The sequence below is a fragment of the Ammospiza nelsoni genome, chromosome 14 (assembly GCF_027579445.1).
Source record: "Ammospiza nelsoni isolate bAmmNel1 chromosome 14, bAmmNel1.pri, whole genome shotgun sequence".
Lineage (NCBI taxonomy): Eukaryota > Metazoa > Chordata > Aves > Passeriformes > Passerellidae > Ammospiza > Ammospiza nelsoni.
The window spans coordinates 8,605,257-8,621,616 of NC_080646.1; the positions used below are offsets into that span (position 1 = coordinate 8,605,257).

At 42.7% G+C, this 16,360-nt stretch overlaps 1 protein-coding gene across 1 annotated transcript in view; it reads left to right on the top strand.

Annotated features, from left to right (window-relative positions):
* Positions 1-16,360, top strand: part of CEMIP (cell migration inducing hyaluronidase 1) — a 101,768-nt gene that overhangs the window by 46,331 nt on the left and 39,077 nt on the right. Inside the window, exons 2-9 of the mRNA XM_059482223.1 lie at positions 4,206-4,313; positions 7,189-7,341; positions 7,973-8,111; positions 8,876-9,112; positions 9,468-9,647; positions 13,597-13,667; positions 14,415-14,510; positions 15,137-15,258. Of these exons, the coding sequence (XP_059338206.1) occupies positions 4,238-4,313; positions 7,189-7,341; positions 7,973-8,111; positions 8,876-9,112; positions 9,468-9,647; positions 13,597-13,667; positions 14,415-14,510; positions 15,137-15,258 (1,074 nt within the window). The 5' untranslated portion in view covers positions 4,206-4,237. The remainder of the gene's footprint in view (positions 1-4,205; positions 4,314-7,188; positions 7,342-7,972; positions 8,112-8,875; positions 9,113-9,467; positions 9,648-13,596; positions 13,668-14,414; positions 14,511-15,136; positions 15,259-16,360) is intronic.

A 16,360-nucleotide genomic window follows, 5' to 3' on the forward strand; every position in this document is an offset into this window, starting at 1 on the left:
CTCCTCCTCTTGCTAGTAAAAATGAGCAGCTGATGTGTGGGTGGCAGGCAGAAGAAAAAGATGTGGAGCAGAGGCAGCTTTGCTCTGCCATGCTCTGGGACTGAACAGCATTTCCATTAGCAATCCCCAGAAATTCCTGTGTTTATTTTCTGAAGGCTTTAGCTGTGCCTGTGGCTGGGTGTGTGAAAATCCCCTCTGTATGTCACTGTAGCAAGGGCTGGCATGTTCTCAGGTCAGAAAAGCAAACGTGCACCTCAAATCCATCTTCCCAGCTGGGGCTAAAATGCAAAATTCCACGAGCGGGGCGAGGGGACCTGCTGCCATGCAATGTCAGCAAGGAGGGAGCAGAGGCGTTAATTCAACAGCTCCTCCCTCTCTCGGGAGCAGCTTCCAAATCTATGTTGGCCTCCCTGCATATGCATGAGGAAAGATGCAGCAAGGCTTCAGACCAGAAACTGCTGCAGCCTCAGCATCAGTGCTCTGGGCTTGGTGCACTGTGGCCCTGGCACTGACCCCTCAGGGTCTCTGGGAGCATCTTCCTTGCAGAGGGGCCCTTGGGGCACTTTAGTGTCTGCTAGGAGTTCACTCCCCATCAGGTAAAAGGTTCCTTTTCCCTGTGAGCTTTTCCTGTTCTCTGGGAATGGTGCTGGATCCCCACTTTGCCCCCATGCAGCTTGGTGGTCTCTTTCTCTGGGCAGTAGCAGCAACAGGAGCCACATGGTTTGCTGCCCCTGTTTGACATCTTTTTCAGGAGAGATCAGGTAACTGCTGCTTTTTTCCAGTCCTTGCCTCATTTTTTAATGGTTTGTGAATGATCCCTTTATGTCCTGCTTGACAAACTGAAAGGAGCAGCCTCCAGCAGATGCTGAAGGTGCATCCTCCAAAGAGTGTCAGGTCAGTCTTAAAAAGCACTTCTAAACCAGTATTGGGAGAAATCAGTACTTCTCCCAGTATTGGGAGAAACCTTAAAAAGTTTTGTTTCCAGGTTTGGGTGGTTGGTCCAGAGCTGTGCAAGGGGGCGAGTCACGGTGTGTGTTTCTGAATGACCCTGGAAAGCTCTGATCTGACCCTTCATATTCAGGGTGTCTGTGTGACCCCACCATGTGAGGATCCAGCTTCCTCAGAGCTTTTCTTCACTGTTTTGTTCTCAGAATTGTCCTCAGTGTGTTTCCTCCATGGGCAGGGTGGTGGAAGGGATTCCTCTCTGCAGCGTGCTTTCCAGTGCAACATCGCTGCTGACACCTGGTAGCAGCCAGCTGAGGACTGATGGTTTCCTGCATCTACTTTTAGCATTGTCTGCTGCTATTGTTCACTTTTTTGGAAAGGTTCAGCAGCTGGGAATCATTTGAGAGAGTCTGCCTTGCCAGATCCAAAGATATGAGTCCCACTTGCCATTGCCAGGCAGCTTTTAATGGCTGGATAGAAAAGCTTTTCTCACCCAAGAGAGAAGTCCCAGATGGTATTTGAGGAAGGCTGGAGATGTGAGGCTCAGGCAGCCACTTGCATGGCCCTGAGAGCCTGCAGGGAGATTGGTTGACACTGGTGGTTACATCAGAGCTGGAGCCTGCTCAAGGATGTGTGGTTGTGTCCCCTGGGCTCCCAGTGCTGAGCCAGGGAAGAGCTGCCTGGCAGGAGATATCTGCTCCTGAGCCTGCTCCTGCTCCTCAGGGACCAGGCAGTCACTATCTCTTCCTTCTCTCATACTGAACAATCAAACCAGACATGCCTGGACCCAGTATTTGGGAAAGATGCTGAATGGAGAGGTTTGGAAAGAAAATTCCTGAGATTATCCTCCGAGCAGCATTTTTCCAGCCCACTGTTAGTCAGAGCTGAATCAGAGGAGTCAGATCCTCTTGGCCCTCTTGGCTCCCAGCCTTTCCAAGGCAAGTGCCAGTTCATACTAACACTGCAATGAACTCAGAATCAAACACCCTGCCTCAGTCACAGAATAAGCAGGATATTCTGTGGACTGGGGCAGATCAGACACTGTGAAAACATCAGAGCCCTGGCGCACAGCTGATGCCTCTGAAAATGACATGTCTTCCCAGTGTCTGATTACTTGTTTTGAGCTCTGCTGATGAAGATGGATGCAATCAGGGAAGGAGTCCCTGGTGAGCAACAAGGGATATAAAATCAGAAGCCATTTTCCACAACCTGATGGTGAGTGCTGTGCAGTTCCTGGCTCTAAAGAAAGCAAAGCCTGAGAAATTTCTTGATGTAGTTTCCTACTAGTTTGCTACAGGTCTGTGTCAGAGGTAAGGTTTCAAAAAAACTACTTTGAGCTTTTAATGAGCCAGAACAAAAACATTTCTTTGCTACCTACACAGCAATAGGAGAGCAAATGCATGCCACTGTCAAAAAAGCAGTCCCTTCTTTTTATTCCTGTGAAACCTTATATCGTCTGAGAATATTTTATGGGCAAAACCTCACTGATTGGAATCTGACTTTATGGAGCACTAACACACAGTTGTGTCCACACTGTGAGAAATGCTGTTTATCTGCAATGACCATCCTGTGGTATTACCTCTTGTTTAGTTCTTCCTCAATCATTCGAGCAGAGCCTAATGACTGGGTCTGCAGATCAGGCTGTGCAATAATCACTAATAAATCCTGGCATTTTAATGGTGACTGCTGTACTTTGGGTGTACCTCTAATAATGTTTCTTTGAAAGAGCTCTGGCTTATCCAAAGCTGATGGTTGATGCTGTTAAAATGTCAGACACGTGCAGCCTGGCTCTGGCACGAATTCCATGGCGACGGCGCTGCTCTCTGATAATGTGCATTATTCAAAGTTATAGCACTGCTAAGTGCATTCCTCTCTTCCACTGCTCTCTAACAGCATTTCAGCACCTGATAGACTCCACCAAGCCCTGGGTCTATGCTGCTTCCAGAGCTCAGGGCTGTCAAATACACTATACCAAAGCAAACAAACATTTCCCTGGCAAAATATTTCCTGTAAAATCTGGTCCTAGAGCTGTTTGTACTGTAATCATTGGATTACATGTTTTGAACCTGTCATTGTACTTTGAGCTGTGGCACCTTTATGAACAGTACAGATGTATTTTACATATACACCACAAAATTTGCTCCAGAATAAATCCTGGCTTCTTTCATTCTTTTTCTTGTGTTTTTGTTGTTGTTTAGCTTATATTAACAAGTGACATGGAAAACAACATTTGTTTTTGCCCTAAAGGGATTGGAGTACCCTGGAATTGTTTTTCAGTGTTCTTTTTTTGTGTTGAACTAAACTGTGTGATGCATACATTTATCCAGTTTCAGCAGTGGGATGTGACATGACAGCTACAAATAAATGTCTTTGATATTCCTCATACACTGGCTTATATGATAAAACCTAAAGACTCCAAGGACTACATGTGAATTTTAAACAGTGCCTTATGAATACAGAAGTGGGTGTCCTTGCCTCCCTGTGAATACACATGTCAATAAATTGTCATGAGCCCGGGGCAGAGCTGCAGAATCAATCACTGGAGACCAGAGAGAATCACATTAATTCTAACTTTGACTTTCATGACACTGCTTGTTTGTTTTTGCTGGGGGTTGGCTACGGAAGAAACAAAAACAACATTAGGTAGACTGGTTTCAAAAGCAGCTTTTGGTTTTTGCAAGAAAATTCTGAGCTGGCACACTAAACAGACAATATTTTCTTAGATCTGAAATCTAAGAAACTGCATGCTTCAGGTTGGAAGTGTGAGTACAGTTTATCTGGGGGTTACACAGAGCACCACTGCTAAAAATGTGTGGGTATTTCAGGGGGGAGAGAGGTGCCACTGAAAGGTTACTCCAGGAAAATTTGTCACTCTACAAACGCCTTCTCTGTTGTGTTTCATTACTTTCTAGCACATGTGAATATGCAGCCCCAGAGAGCCCTGACACTGGATGTGTTTATGCCACATTCCTGAGGCGTTTTTGGTTACAGCTGGTGGCTGCTCTCTCAGTGTCTATTTGGATTCCCGAGTGGGTTGATCCTAAACCAAACAAAGGGTGAGGAGCTGCCCATGGCTCCTTGCTCTGCTCAGGCTGGTCCTAAATCAGTGCAATGGTGTTTTCAGCCATTGAGCTGAACAGGAGTGGATGTGGTCTGGCATAAAACTGGATTTAACCTCTTCTTTCTTTTTTTAATTTTTTGTGCAGTGAATAAGCTGAGGAAAAAAAAAGTGACATTTTCTTGATTTTCTTTTTTCACAGTTATCCATACAAAGAATTGAAAGTCCTGAAGAATGGCTCTACCTACCTCCAAGTGTCTGGCTGGAAGTTTGGGGTTTTTCCTGTTCGTAGTCTCTTCAGTAAGCACAGGTAAGTTTTCTTGCCATGGGGAAAAAGCTACAGTTTGTAATCCTATTTTTAATAGGTTTAAATTGATCAGCTTTTCACTCTTTGTATAAAATCAGTCAAGGAAAGAGTGAAAAAACTCAGGAGAAAAGCAGTTTCCTGGTATGCCAATTTACTCAGTCAAGGGCAGCTGGAGTGGCAAAGACTGAAATTTCTGGGCAGGTGAAAGTACCCTCAGCAATGCCTCAGACTCTGCCACACATCCTTAAACCAAACACAAACCCAACAAACTGCCACAAAGAAATAGCAAGAGAAACCTCAGGTCTAATAGCTGTGGCTGAGGGAAGTGAAGGCAAGCATTCTCCTGCATTCCCCAAGCCCAGATGTGGAGCACAAAAATCTCTGACCTGGGACATCCCTGTCCCTTGGGTTTTGTCTCTTCCAAGCTGTTTTGTCACTAAGCATTTTAGGGAAGGGGGAAAGGGGAGCTTGATTTACATATTCTATATGCAGCTAGTTTGGAGGTTTGTATTTGTTTGGAACAAAGAGCCCATATGTCCTGCCACAAACACTGCAGCTGCATGGAGCAACCTCTCATTGTCATGCTCAGGCCCTTTTGGTCAAGAAGCAAACATTCAGCTAATTCCTTGTGCTGGGCAGAATTTGCACTTTTATTTAAAAAAATGACAATGAAGGCAGTAATCAAGCTGTCAAGGTAACTGGACCAGCTGGCAGAAGATGCTCAGCCTGATGGTGCCATTGGCACAGCAGATGCTGGTGATGTGCAAAGTTCCTGCTACAAATTGGTTAATGAAATTGGGAATTTGGGTCCTCTGCTTCTGGTTTGTTGGCTTTTGCTGTTTGTCATCCCAAACACCAGCCTGAATTCCTCTTGATTTCCCCTTTGGCTTCCCTGTGTGCCTCTCTGTTTCAAAATAATGAGTTTGGGGGCACAAGTCATCTTTTGAGACTGCAGGAAGCTCCTTGCATAGCAGCATATTCAAGCAAATGGAAAAATGAACAAGATTTTTATCCTTTACATTTGAATTGGTTAATTAAGGTATAATTGATAAATTATACCTTTACATTTGAATTGATTCTCTTGGTTTATATCACTTCTCATCAAGAGCAAATTTTTTCTATTATCCTTATTCTCAGGGAAATTACAGACCTTTTTTTTGTTTTTAATTGTTGTCAGTGTGTATTGCAGTTATATTTGAACATCTATTTACAATGCAAGCCCCATTCCCTGTCTGAAATATTTATCTTTTCTAACTTTTATTAATTCTGTGTGGCTTCTGGTAGGAACCCAGAAACACCTCCTCATTTTTCTCAATTACTGTAAATCAGAGGGAGTGCCTCTGACATTATTAATGCAATTCCAGCTTCCAGCTGGCACAGTGGTATCAGAATCAGCTCCTGAATGTTTATCTGACTTGCTGCCTGGTAGATTATTGTCCCTCTCTGATTTTCTTCATGTATATGGGAAAAGTTTGCAGAGAGACAAGTCTACGCAGCCCACAGGAAACATCCCTCACTCACCTTGAAAATTGATATTTATTTGGGCTCTGGAGACTTTAAAGCCATGACTGGTCCAATCCTATTGTTATCTTAAGATATGAAGCTGGTGGAGGAATGTGAGGGGAAGCTGAATGCAGATGGACAGATTTTGATTTTGTTGCAGTGGAATTACAGATGTCCTTCAATTTCCACAGTGGCAGCACAGAACAGCTGCCTGTTGACTGCACCAGTTGCAGGAAATGTTTCATAGCTTGGATTCACATCACTGTCCTTTCCATTACCTGTTGGCTTTAGTCCCTGTGGGTCAAAACCCACCCAATTTACCATACCAAGTTCCAGAGACATAACCCTGCTGAGGCCAAGGTGTTAATCCCATGCCCATCATCATTGATTTGTTGGTCCTGTACTTTTCTCCATGGTGTTTTCATTTTAAGGGATAAAAACTGTAGAGCTGGTGAGAACTCCCAGCCCTTTCTGAAGGCAAAGGGTTCATTGTTCAAACTTCCACTGACCTCAGCTTCCAGGGATTAGAAAGGGTTCTACCCTCAGAAAATATGCATCACACTTGAGACTCTCGCTCACAGCTTTGTTGATTACATACCATATTTGTTGATTAGAGGCTCACATATCAACTGAGGTTGTACCAGGGAAATATTTTATCTGAAATAAATAGTTGCAACATGAGACTCTTGCATGTGGTATGAGAGCTGTTCAGACTAGCACGTCATGGCAGCCCATCATCAAATTGGTGTGTGGAGACTGCAGATGTGTGATCCCAAAGTGAATGGATCCTTATTGCTTCTGCCTGGAAAAGCTCACAAACCCAGACACACACTTGTGAGGTTCCTGCTGCTCTCTTTTACTGGATGTACTAGTAATTGGTGCTTGGTGCTTCCATGTTGGTTTGATCTCCTTTTCTTTCTATCTCCAGTGAAAATATATAATGCAAACATATTTTAGCATTTTTATATTAAATAAAATATTTGGGGGGGGATTTTTAAAGGTAGTAGTTCTGTCCTTTTATAAACACCTTCCCTGAGCTTTATGTAGAGATGATATGAACAGAGCTACATCTCACTGCAGGAAGGGCTCAGTGAAAGTGTCTTTTCAGTACTTTTCTAGAAACTGCATTCCCTGCAAGGCTCCTTTGCATTGGGTTTTTCCATTCTTCCAGAAAACAGAAAGCCATCAGTTTAAGCTGCTGTTTGTTTTCTTTTGGTGGTGACCCACATGTGCCCTGGTGCACTGAGGCACTGCTGTGCTCCAGGGAGTCAGCCAGAGGCTGATGCTGAATGATACTGTAAAGATGCCCAGGTTCAGAGCTTCCTGTCCCCCTCCAAACAAACACTGACTGTCCTCTCTCTCCATCTTTGCCCAGCAGAAGCTGCTGTCACATGTCCTGACAGAGAGCCTGAGCTGGAAGTCTGGAACCCAGGGCACAACGAAGAAAACCGCGTAGAAATCCGCAATGGCAGGAAGGTGCTGCTCTCTTCTTCTGCGACTGTGCACTCCATCCACATCACTGATGGAGGTAAAACCTGCTGCTCCAAGGCTGCCTGCACTCTGCTCTCCACTGGGACTGCTTAAATCACTGGGAATCATGCTGGGAGAGAGAAGGGGGTGGTGACTGGGAAAACACACCTCAGTACAGGGCTGGGTGGTAGCTGAGGTGCTGAGATTCTTTAGCCATGGTAACCAGCCTAATTTCTGTCCTGTCTGGAGAATTTACACAAGTAGCTCAGTGTAATGATCACTTCTACTTCTGCAACTTCCTTCAAAAACAATTTTTTTACCAAAGCATTGGCCTGATAGCATCATACTGCGGTAGTTGTGTTATCAGAGCCTCAGGACAGGGCAGATGCTTATGTCCCTCTTTGTCTCCAAGGACAGAGCCATTGTGCTGCTGGCATGAATAGCTTTCATTCATCTTAACTCTAGATTTCTTAGTTTTGAATTGGTCCTCTTCCATGTAAATTTTATTTGCACTCTTCAAGACCTCGACTGAATAAAAACCAATGTTTTCAAGAATTGTATTGAGACCTGTTTTGGGGTGTATGAAGAGAAAAATTTCAAAAACTGAGATGTCAGTTTAGCACAATGATACCACAACCTCACATGAGCTGCTGGGTGATAAAGCAAATGTCATAACCTTCTCTATTTAGGAAAACTGGTGATCAAAGATGATGTGCAGCCCATCATTCTGCGTACAAGACACATCCTCATTGAGAATGATGGAGAGCTGCACATTGGCAGTGAGCTGTGCCCTTACCAAGGCAATGTGGCTATCATCTTATATGGGCGGTATGTATGCATGGTAAAATACTACCTTAGAACCTTCTGGCATCTCTCTTCCATGTCAGGGAATGAAAATGTTCCTTAAAATTGCATGTTCTCATGTATACTTATCATCAGTGCTCTGTGGAACGTTCAGTAGCTTTTTAAACAATTTAAATGTCCCACAAAATTGATGCAGGTTTGGGATTTTTTCTGTTCTACTGGGATATGAACACTGGGGTGTTTGGGCATGCTAGAGAATCAGCAAGCACCTTCCCACAACTCAAACTGATTTTCCAGAGTAGGCTTGTTTTTGTCTGAAAGTTCTCCTCTCTAAACCTCCTTTCTTTCTGTATGGGAATTGTGAGCTGAAGGATAATACATTTGTCTTGCAGATTGGTACAGGATCTCTTAAAATTTCAAGGATGCTAAATTAATATTTAACAACCGCTGGACCTCTTAGCTCCTGGCTAGGGTCTTGCCTACCTCCAGAATTAAAAAAACACAGAAGTGCCATTCAGTCTGGGCTCCAGGCCTCCTCTGGCCTGGATATAATGAATATAGCATGTATAAGCCATGTTTCAGATTGCTTTTAGCCCTTGATAGCTGCTACTATTTTTTAGAAAAATTATTTTCTGTAGAACTTGGGCAGCTCCTGATTCTTGGAATACCTGAAAGAAATGCACAGCAAACTTTGAGCCTTCTCTCCTTGGGTCATGGCAGCACAAGGAGAGGGTTCCTTGACTCAGAACAAACCCAAACCTGCTCCCTTTCCTCCCTTCCTGCCCTAGAGCGGATGACGGCAGCCAGCCAGATCCTTACTTTGGGCAGAAGTACCTTGGAGTCAGCAAAGGCGGCACCCTTGAGATCCACGGAAAGAAAAAGCTCTCCTGGACTTTCCTCAACAAGACTCTCCATCCTGGTGGCATGGAAGAAGGTGGCTATTACTTCGAGAGGAGCTGGGGCCACCGGGGTGTCATTGTCCACGTCATTGACCCAAGGACAGGGGCAGTTGTCCATTCAGATCGGTGAGTGACCCTCTGGCTGCCTGGGTGAGAGGATCTGGGGGAGCAGGCTGGGGACAGCATCTCAGCAAGCCCAAGCACACACATTTCAGCATCTTGTTCAAATGGGTGCAATTGCATGTCTGTACAATTCCTCCTAGACCACAGAGTGAGCAGTGTTATACCTTGCAGTTTGTCAATTAGGGTTTAATCAATTTGGTTTCACAGACACCCTGGTAGACAAGTGCTTTTGCAGCAGGGTAACATTACAGTGAGCAGCAATACAAAAGAGTACTTTCTTTACAGCACTTGCTTTTCAGTACATAAAGGTGTGGTGATTGCTGCAGTAAATGTTTATGGGTGTTTTTGATCGTTTCAGGTTTGATACCTACAGAGCAAAAGAGGAAAGTGTCCGCCTGGCTCAGTATCTGGGGAGAGTTGCAAATGGCATGATCCTGTCGGTCGCAGTGAATGATGAAGGATCCAGAAACTTGGATGACTTGGCCAGGAAAGCAATGACCAAACTGGGCAGCAAGCATTTCCTCCACCTTGGGTTTAGGTATGTGCCAGTCCTGCCAGTTCTCCCAGCACAGAGGCTTTATTATGTTCCTGAGATGTCCAAATAGTTCCACTCTTTCAAAGTCACAAAGTTCTTTCACATGGGAAAAAAAAAAAAAAAAAAAAAAAAAGAGGGAAACATCTCAATGTGCATTTTTAGCAGTTAATTGGATAGTTTCAGATGCACTCAGAGTCTATATTGGGTATTTTTATTAGCAGATTGAGGAATAGCATATGATTCACATTAAAAAAGATGGTTTTCCAAGACATTGTTCCCACAGGTTGCTTATCCAATTTATTTTCAAGCCATCCCCCAAAGATTTAAGAGGCATATTCATACACACAGAGAGGATTAGATGTGCTGAGCATTAAGGAGGGTACAATAATTGCTGTGTAGCCCTGGCTACATACAAACACACATACAGCACATTTCTCTGCTTGTCCAGTACAGGTCTGGGAACTTGTGCAGCACAGAAATTCAGCAAACATGGATTTATGGTGTGGACTGTAAATACTTCTGTGGCCAAAACAGTGTCTGTGTTGGCACACAGACTGTTGAGAATATTTGCTATTTACCCAACTGTAGCCATTATATTTTCTGTGTTTATCTGAATTTATGTAGGCTTTTTTTTATGAGGCACTAAGAGAGTGTCTGCAGAACACACACACACACAGAATCTGCCTTGTAGGGAGAAGTGTTTCAATACAGGAGTTTATGGAAAGAGACATCTGTCAGCTGGGCACACACAGATGGAGCAAGATCTGGGGTGGGTGATGGAGAGGTTGTGTCAAAAGCTACAGGGGCTCCTGGGCACCAGACAACACATTTCAAAGAATCAAACAAGGAGGGCAGAAATGGTCTCCAAAACCAGGCTCTCTCCATCAGTGCAATTCTTAGTCTCAAATCTAGACCCCATATTAGAGCCCAGTAGCCTGCTGGGTGTTTTTTCAAATGCTGGAATTAAAGAAACAGAATATGAATTTTGAACATTATACTCTTTTTTCCCCCAATGATGCTACAGGAAGGAATTGATGGTTTTTGCATATGTTTATAAAAGTAAATTGCACTTGATATTTTTTAGGCCGCTGTGGTGTTTTAATGCAAGTTTCTCATCATTTTGCCATCAATGTTTTTAATGGAAATACTGCAGAAATTCATCCATGGAAGTGTGACTTTCAGTGTTACTATTGCTTACAGTCAAAAAGCTAATCCTTGCCATGCTGTTATCTGAAATACCACAAAATTGCATTCCATGAATTATAGAGACGTGGATAAATAATGAGGTAGTAATTGGCCAACACTGTCTTCCACCAGCACACTGGCGTGTGGAAAAATATCTGGTGCTTTATTTAAAAGAGCATATTTTTAGGAGTGTTCTCAGAGTTTAAGTTCATCAATTCTCAAAAACCACATTGTCTGAATGGCAGCTGGGGCCTGACTTAGAAAGGAGTTTGATGGCACAGTGGAACACAAGCAGCTTTAGGTGTGTCCAGGCTTTTCCTCTAAAGCAAATTGAACTTTCCCTTCAGTGTAACAAGATTCAGATTATAGTGGTTTACATTTCAGGTACATCTATGACTATGAATTAGGATGTATGCACTTGACAGGTGCTTTTGGAAATTTTTTTTCAGTACCTTAGAAAAAAATTGTTCGGAATGAGAAAATTACACACGTGTGTACACATTTCACCCTCTGTGGCCATGGCAGGCTCTGACTGAGCAGAGCAGATGGATTTTTATTTCTAACACTCCTGTCAGCACTCCCTGCCCAGCACTGGGGTTTGCTGGCTGCTCCTGCTCAATCCTGGCTGTCAAATCTTCCCAGCTCCTGAGGATGGCTGGGGCTGGCCATGGGCATCCCTGGGAGAAGAACATTGCGATTCAGTCGTAGATTGTGTTGGTTTCTGGAGGGGGTGTTGGTGGGGGTTAATGGGCAAATTCCTGTCCATCTTCACTTGCTCAGTGCTCAACCAGATTGTAAAGTTGTGCAACTCCCCCTTGCTGTAGCAGAGCCGATGCACAATGCTGATTTATTCAGAAATGTTTCTATGCCCCTGGAATCTCTTTTAATCCCTATTTGCTGGGACCAGAACATTCATTAGGAATGAAAGGAAAATCTTGCATTCCTCTCCTATTGTTTTGTTTCTGAAAAGTGTGTTTACTCTTTCAGTGTGAGCCATTTTCCCCCCTTTTACTAATAAATGAAGAGAAAGCCTTTTTGCACTTGATGACATAGTTATTCTCTTTGGAATTCCACATAAATATCTCCTGCTTGGCTCTGGATTTCCTGGTCGCTTCATTTCATACAGCCCAAACAGATTGCATGTGTCCTTATGTGTCAGGGTTGAACAACTTTAAAACAATTTTTAGTGGCAAAATAACAGGGAGAAACAAGTATTTTAACACACGAAATGGGGCCAAACCTTGAGCTGCAGAAGTGAATAACTCCTCATTCTTCAAAATTTTTTTTGAGATTATTTTTGAGGCATCATAATATTTTGTCATTTGTTTCAAATTTGGTTTACCAAAGTAATAATAATAATAATAATAATAATAATAATAATAATAATAATAATAATAATAACATCTATCCTGAGTGCTGAGTGATAAAGTGTCCTTCCTGCTCCCATCCCCCTCTCTCCCTGGATGGAGATCACAGCCTGTCAGTGCCTTCAGCAATTGGCACAAAGGCAGATTTTCCAGCAGGAGCATCTGGCTGGCTGGCAGCTCCTGAGGCAGTGGTGCTGGCAGCTCCCACCCAGCCTGGCCAGGGCTGGGGCTGAGGATGCTGCTGGGACAGTGTCCCCTTGAGCAGCCGTGTCCGCCAGGGCCATGGCACAGCCTGGGCTGCACCAGAGCTCACCCCGAGCCTGCCCCTGCTGCCCCCACAGCAGCAAAGCCCAGCAAATCCCAGCTCATGATTTGGGTGTGTTTTAGTGGCTCTCTGTCAATGTCTGTATGTGTTTTATTCTAGAGTTCCAAACCACTCTCTGGTTTGGAACTTCACTTGCACCAATGTAAGGTGACCTGCAAGACTCCTGATGCAATTGAAATGACCAGATGTTTATAACTATAGAGACATGACCTAATCCATGGGAGTTTTTGGTAATTCAAGGCAGTCTTCCTACCACCCTAAAAGCATATTTTTTATTCTCTTACTCATTAAGAGCAGATATGCTTGAACTACCTCTACTTTGAAGATAAAAATTGCCCCTGACCCCTCCTAATTGGGTTCAGCCCCAAGGCTGGGAGGCACTTTAGTCCCTGTCTCCATTGTTTTCTGATCCTCCAGGGTGGCTTATAGCTACTGAACCCACTTGATCAAAAACCATCAGATGATAATGAACTGAATTCTGGCTTGGGATCAGGTTTGAATAGACAATTCAGAGCTGTAAACCTTTATCCTTGTTCAATGTTCAATATTCAAAGAAGGAAACCAGATATGCAGAGACTATCTAAGAATTTTTACTGTCCTTTGCCAGCCAGTCTGTCTATTAGAAATTCTCATGGGTCATTCCAAAGACAATTGTCATATACAAGGTTTCAGCATGAGCTAAATTTATTTAAGCAGAAGTGGCTTCTTTTCATATTCTTCAGTGTATACACACGTACACACACACAGAGGATTTATTTTCAGGCTCCCCAAGGAGTTGCCAGTGTCTCTTGGGTCTGTCATACACAAGTTTCTTCAAACATTCATTTAAAAAACAAACACACTTGTTGCAGGCATGTTTTAAGTGGGTATTTGTCTTCAAATTTGCTTCTCTTCTGATATATTTACTGAAGAAATATGGAGTGTTAAGATAATATTAATTTTAACTATTCTGCCTGTGACACTAATGAGACTGTTTTGGATGTGGTGCCTTTGAGAAATTTAGGACTGTTGGGCTATAAGAAATATCCATCTCATACTTGACATTACTTGATCATTTCTCATTTTCATTTTCCAGGCACCCCTGGAGTTTTATTACCATTAAAGGAAATCCCTCCTCTTCTGTTGAAGACCACATTGAATATCAAGGTATTTAATGCACAAAATTCTGTCTTGACGTGATGTCTGGGAGTTACTGGAGTTATAGCTGAGATTAATTTGGTCAATGGTGTTTTTTACTTCCCACTGCATTACATCAAAGCTATGAGCAATTGGTGCTTTGACACATTTAATTGAATGCTCTCTTTATATATTGCTTCTTCCCACTAATGCATCTGAAGCAGCTGAGTGAGGGATAGCTTAGGTTATCCAAACCTCTAGATAAAAGGTGAGATCCTGCACCAGTGCAAATCCATGTAACTTCACTGAGCTCAGATACTGCCTCTCTTAAGACACAAATCTGTGGAACAGACCCAGTTCACTCACACCAGCTGAAAATTTAATCAGTGTATCCTGAATTAGCAGCCTCAAGTCCTCCTGTGAACACTGTTGACTCTTCTGTCTTCTTATGACATAAAAAACACAGCTTGCTACAACATTAAATAAAAATAACAATGTAATAGTAATATATAACAAATAATTGTGGGCTTTATCCTCTCTTGATTTTTGAAAGTTTTTCTTCCTCATTATCCATGCAGTTACAAAAATATCTGAAGCCTCCTTGAAGATTAGTACATTTTTCCGGAAGTTGTGCAGGGTAAATTTTGAATAATGTAGTCAAAGCATGCAAATAAGCACAGAGACGGTTATTTTCAGTTCTTACTCTTATCAATTGCACTCAATGATTTTTCCAATTGATTTCAATGATTTTACCAAATATTTTGGTTTTTTTAACAGGTCACAAAGGTTCAGCTGTGGCCAAAGTATTCAAACTATTCAAAGCTGAGAATGGAGAACATTTCAACGTCTCTTCAACGAGCGAGTGGGTTCAAGGTGAGGGGTCTGTGGGTTATTTCACTTGGTGCTAGGCAGCTGACAAATAGGGTGAATCATCCTTTTTCCTGCAATCCTTTTCCATTTGGGAAGAGCGGCCTTGCCAGCTGCTATTTATGTCATCACTAAACCAATTAATGAACACTTACAGATTCTTCCCCCAGTTGTCTCTAGGACCCTCTGAATAACTGGGATCCTTTTTCCTTTTCTGCACTGGGTATGAAATTCCATCTCCTTTGGTCTCAGAGATGACACACAAACTCTTCTTTTCCCTGCACAGTCATCATGTCCATGTTTCAGATAAAACACAGTAGCTGGTGCAACTTGATCTGAAGATCAGAGGAGGCAGCTAGGGCAGACACAGATCCAAAATCTGTATCTATTAATAATGCTTACAGTGCACACGCCAATTATGAAGCTTTTAATAACTCTGCTCTCCCCTGGCTGGTTGCACTTCACAGCATCATTAAAAGTGGCTTACAGACTGGCAGGAAGAGGCATGAATCAGATCATCAGTGAAGAAACTTGTGAACGATATCCGAGATCGCATTTATGCTTCGTGCATTTTTGCTGCACTCATTAAGCTTGGCTTTCAAATGTCTATACTTGTTTGCACTTGTCTCCAGATGTAGAATGGACAGAGTGGTTTGAGAAGCCTGACAAAGCAAGATCTAAGGACATGGAGAAGCTGTCTGACTTCAAAGCTGCTCATCCTGACAAAATCTGCAGGCAGCCCGTTGACATCCAGGTAGGCAGGCTAACCACTTGCTTCAGAGGGGCAAGTCTTCTTTGCACTGGCACTGAACTCCCAAAATAATTGTGCTTGTCAGTAATTTTTGTTTCTAAATAAAATACACCAATTATTTTACCACTCTAATATATAACCCATGAGATCTTGTATACAGTCTCGTGTTGTTCTGGGACAAATTTGATGGAATTGAGTTCCTTTCAGTAAATTCCAGCTCCTGGCATGAAAAGGTGTACAGATGGGTCATGGACAGCGCAGATGCTATAATGAAATATGTGGTTCCCTGCTGGATGATTAAAAGGAGAAAGCACATGAAAATTTCAAAGGTTTTAAATGGTCCTGGAATGGACCCGACCTAAAAAATTAATCACAAAATGCAACAAGATAGTGCAACTACCAGCTGTAGCAGGTGGTCAAAATTATTGGTGAGCTTTCAGCCATTTCTTGAAACCAATTGTTTTATCTCTGTGGAAAGAAATTTGAATTCTGTTTGGAGCTAAGCATTATAATTATGCCATCAGGCCAGCACGCTGAGGAACACTGAGATATCTTTTGTGACACTGCATAAAACCTCTTTAAGGACAAAAAAGCCTAGCAAGAAATGAGGGTATTTTTTTGTATGTATTCACCATATACTTTTTATGTCTACCTGGTAAAAACACTATAGCAGAAGCATTGCCCAGAAAAAGACAATAAAATCCTTCACATCTGTGTGAGGCTGAGCCCAAAGTTCCTGTGTGCTCTGAGCCAGTGGAGTTGTTCTTATTCCCAAGAATGTGGCTATTGAAGTAAATGGGAATGCTGACTGTATGAGTGAAAGTTTCCAGGGCTAGATGTTATAAAGGATCTCTCTTGAACAGAAAGGAAAAACCTGCCCTATAATTTTCTGCCAGGTCTTACCAAATCCACATTCATTTCTGCTTCCATATACGTGTATTAGAAGTGACAACTTAGTTCAAAACAGGGGTCAGATTTTATGATACATCCCCTTCTAAAATGCATGTTAAAACAGAAAGAAGATATTCTTCTGCTCTAGAAGCAAACCTTTTTTTTCCCTCTTCTGTGAAATAAGTTATTTTTTTCTTTTTTTCCCTCCATGTAT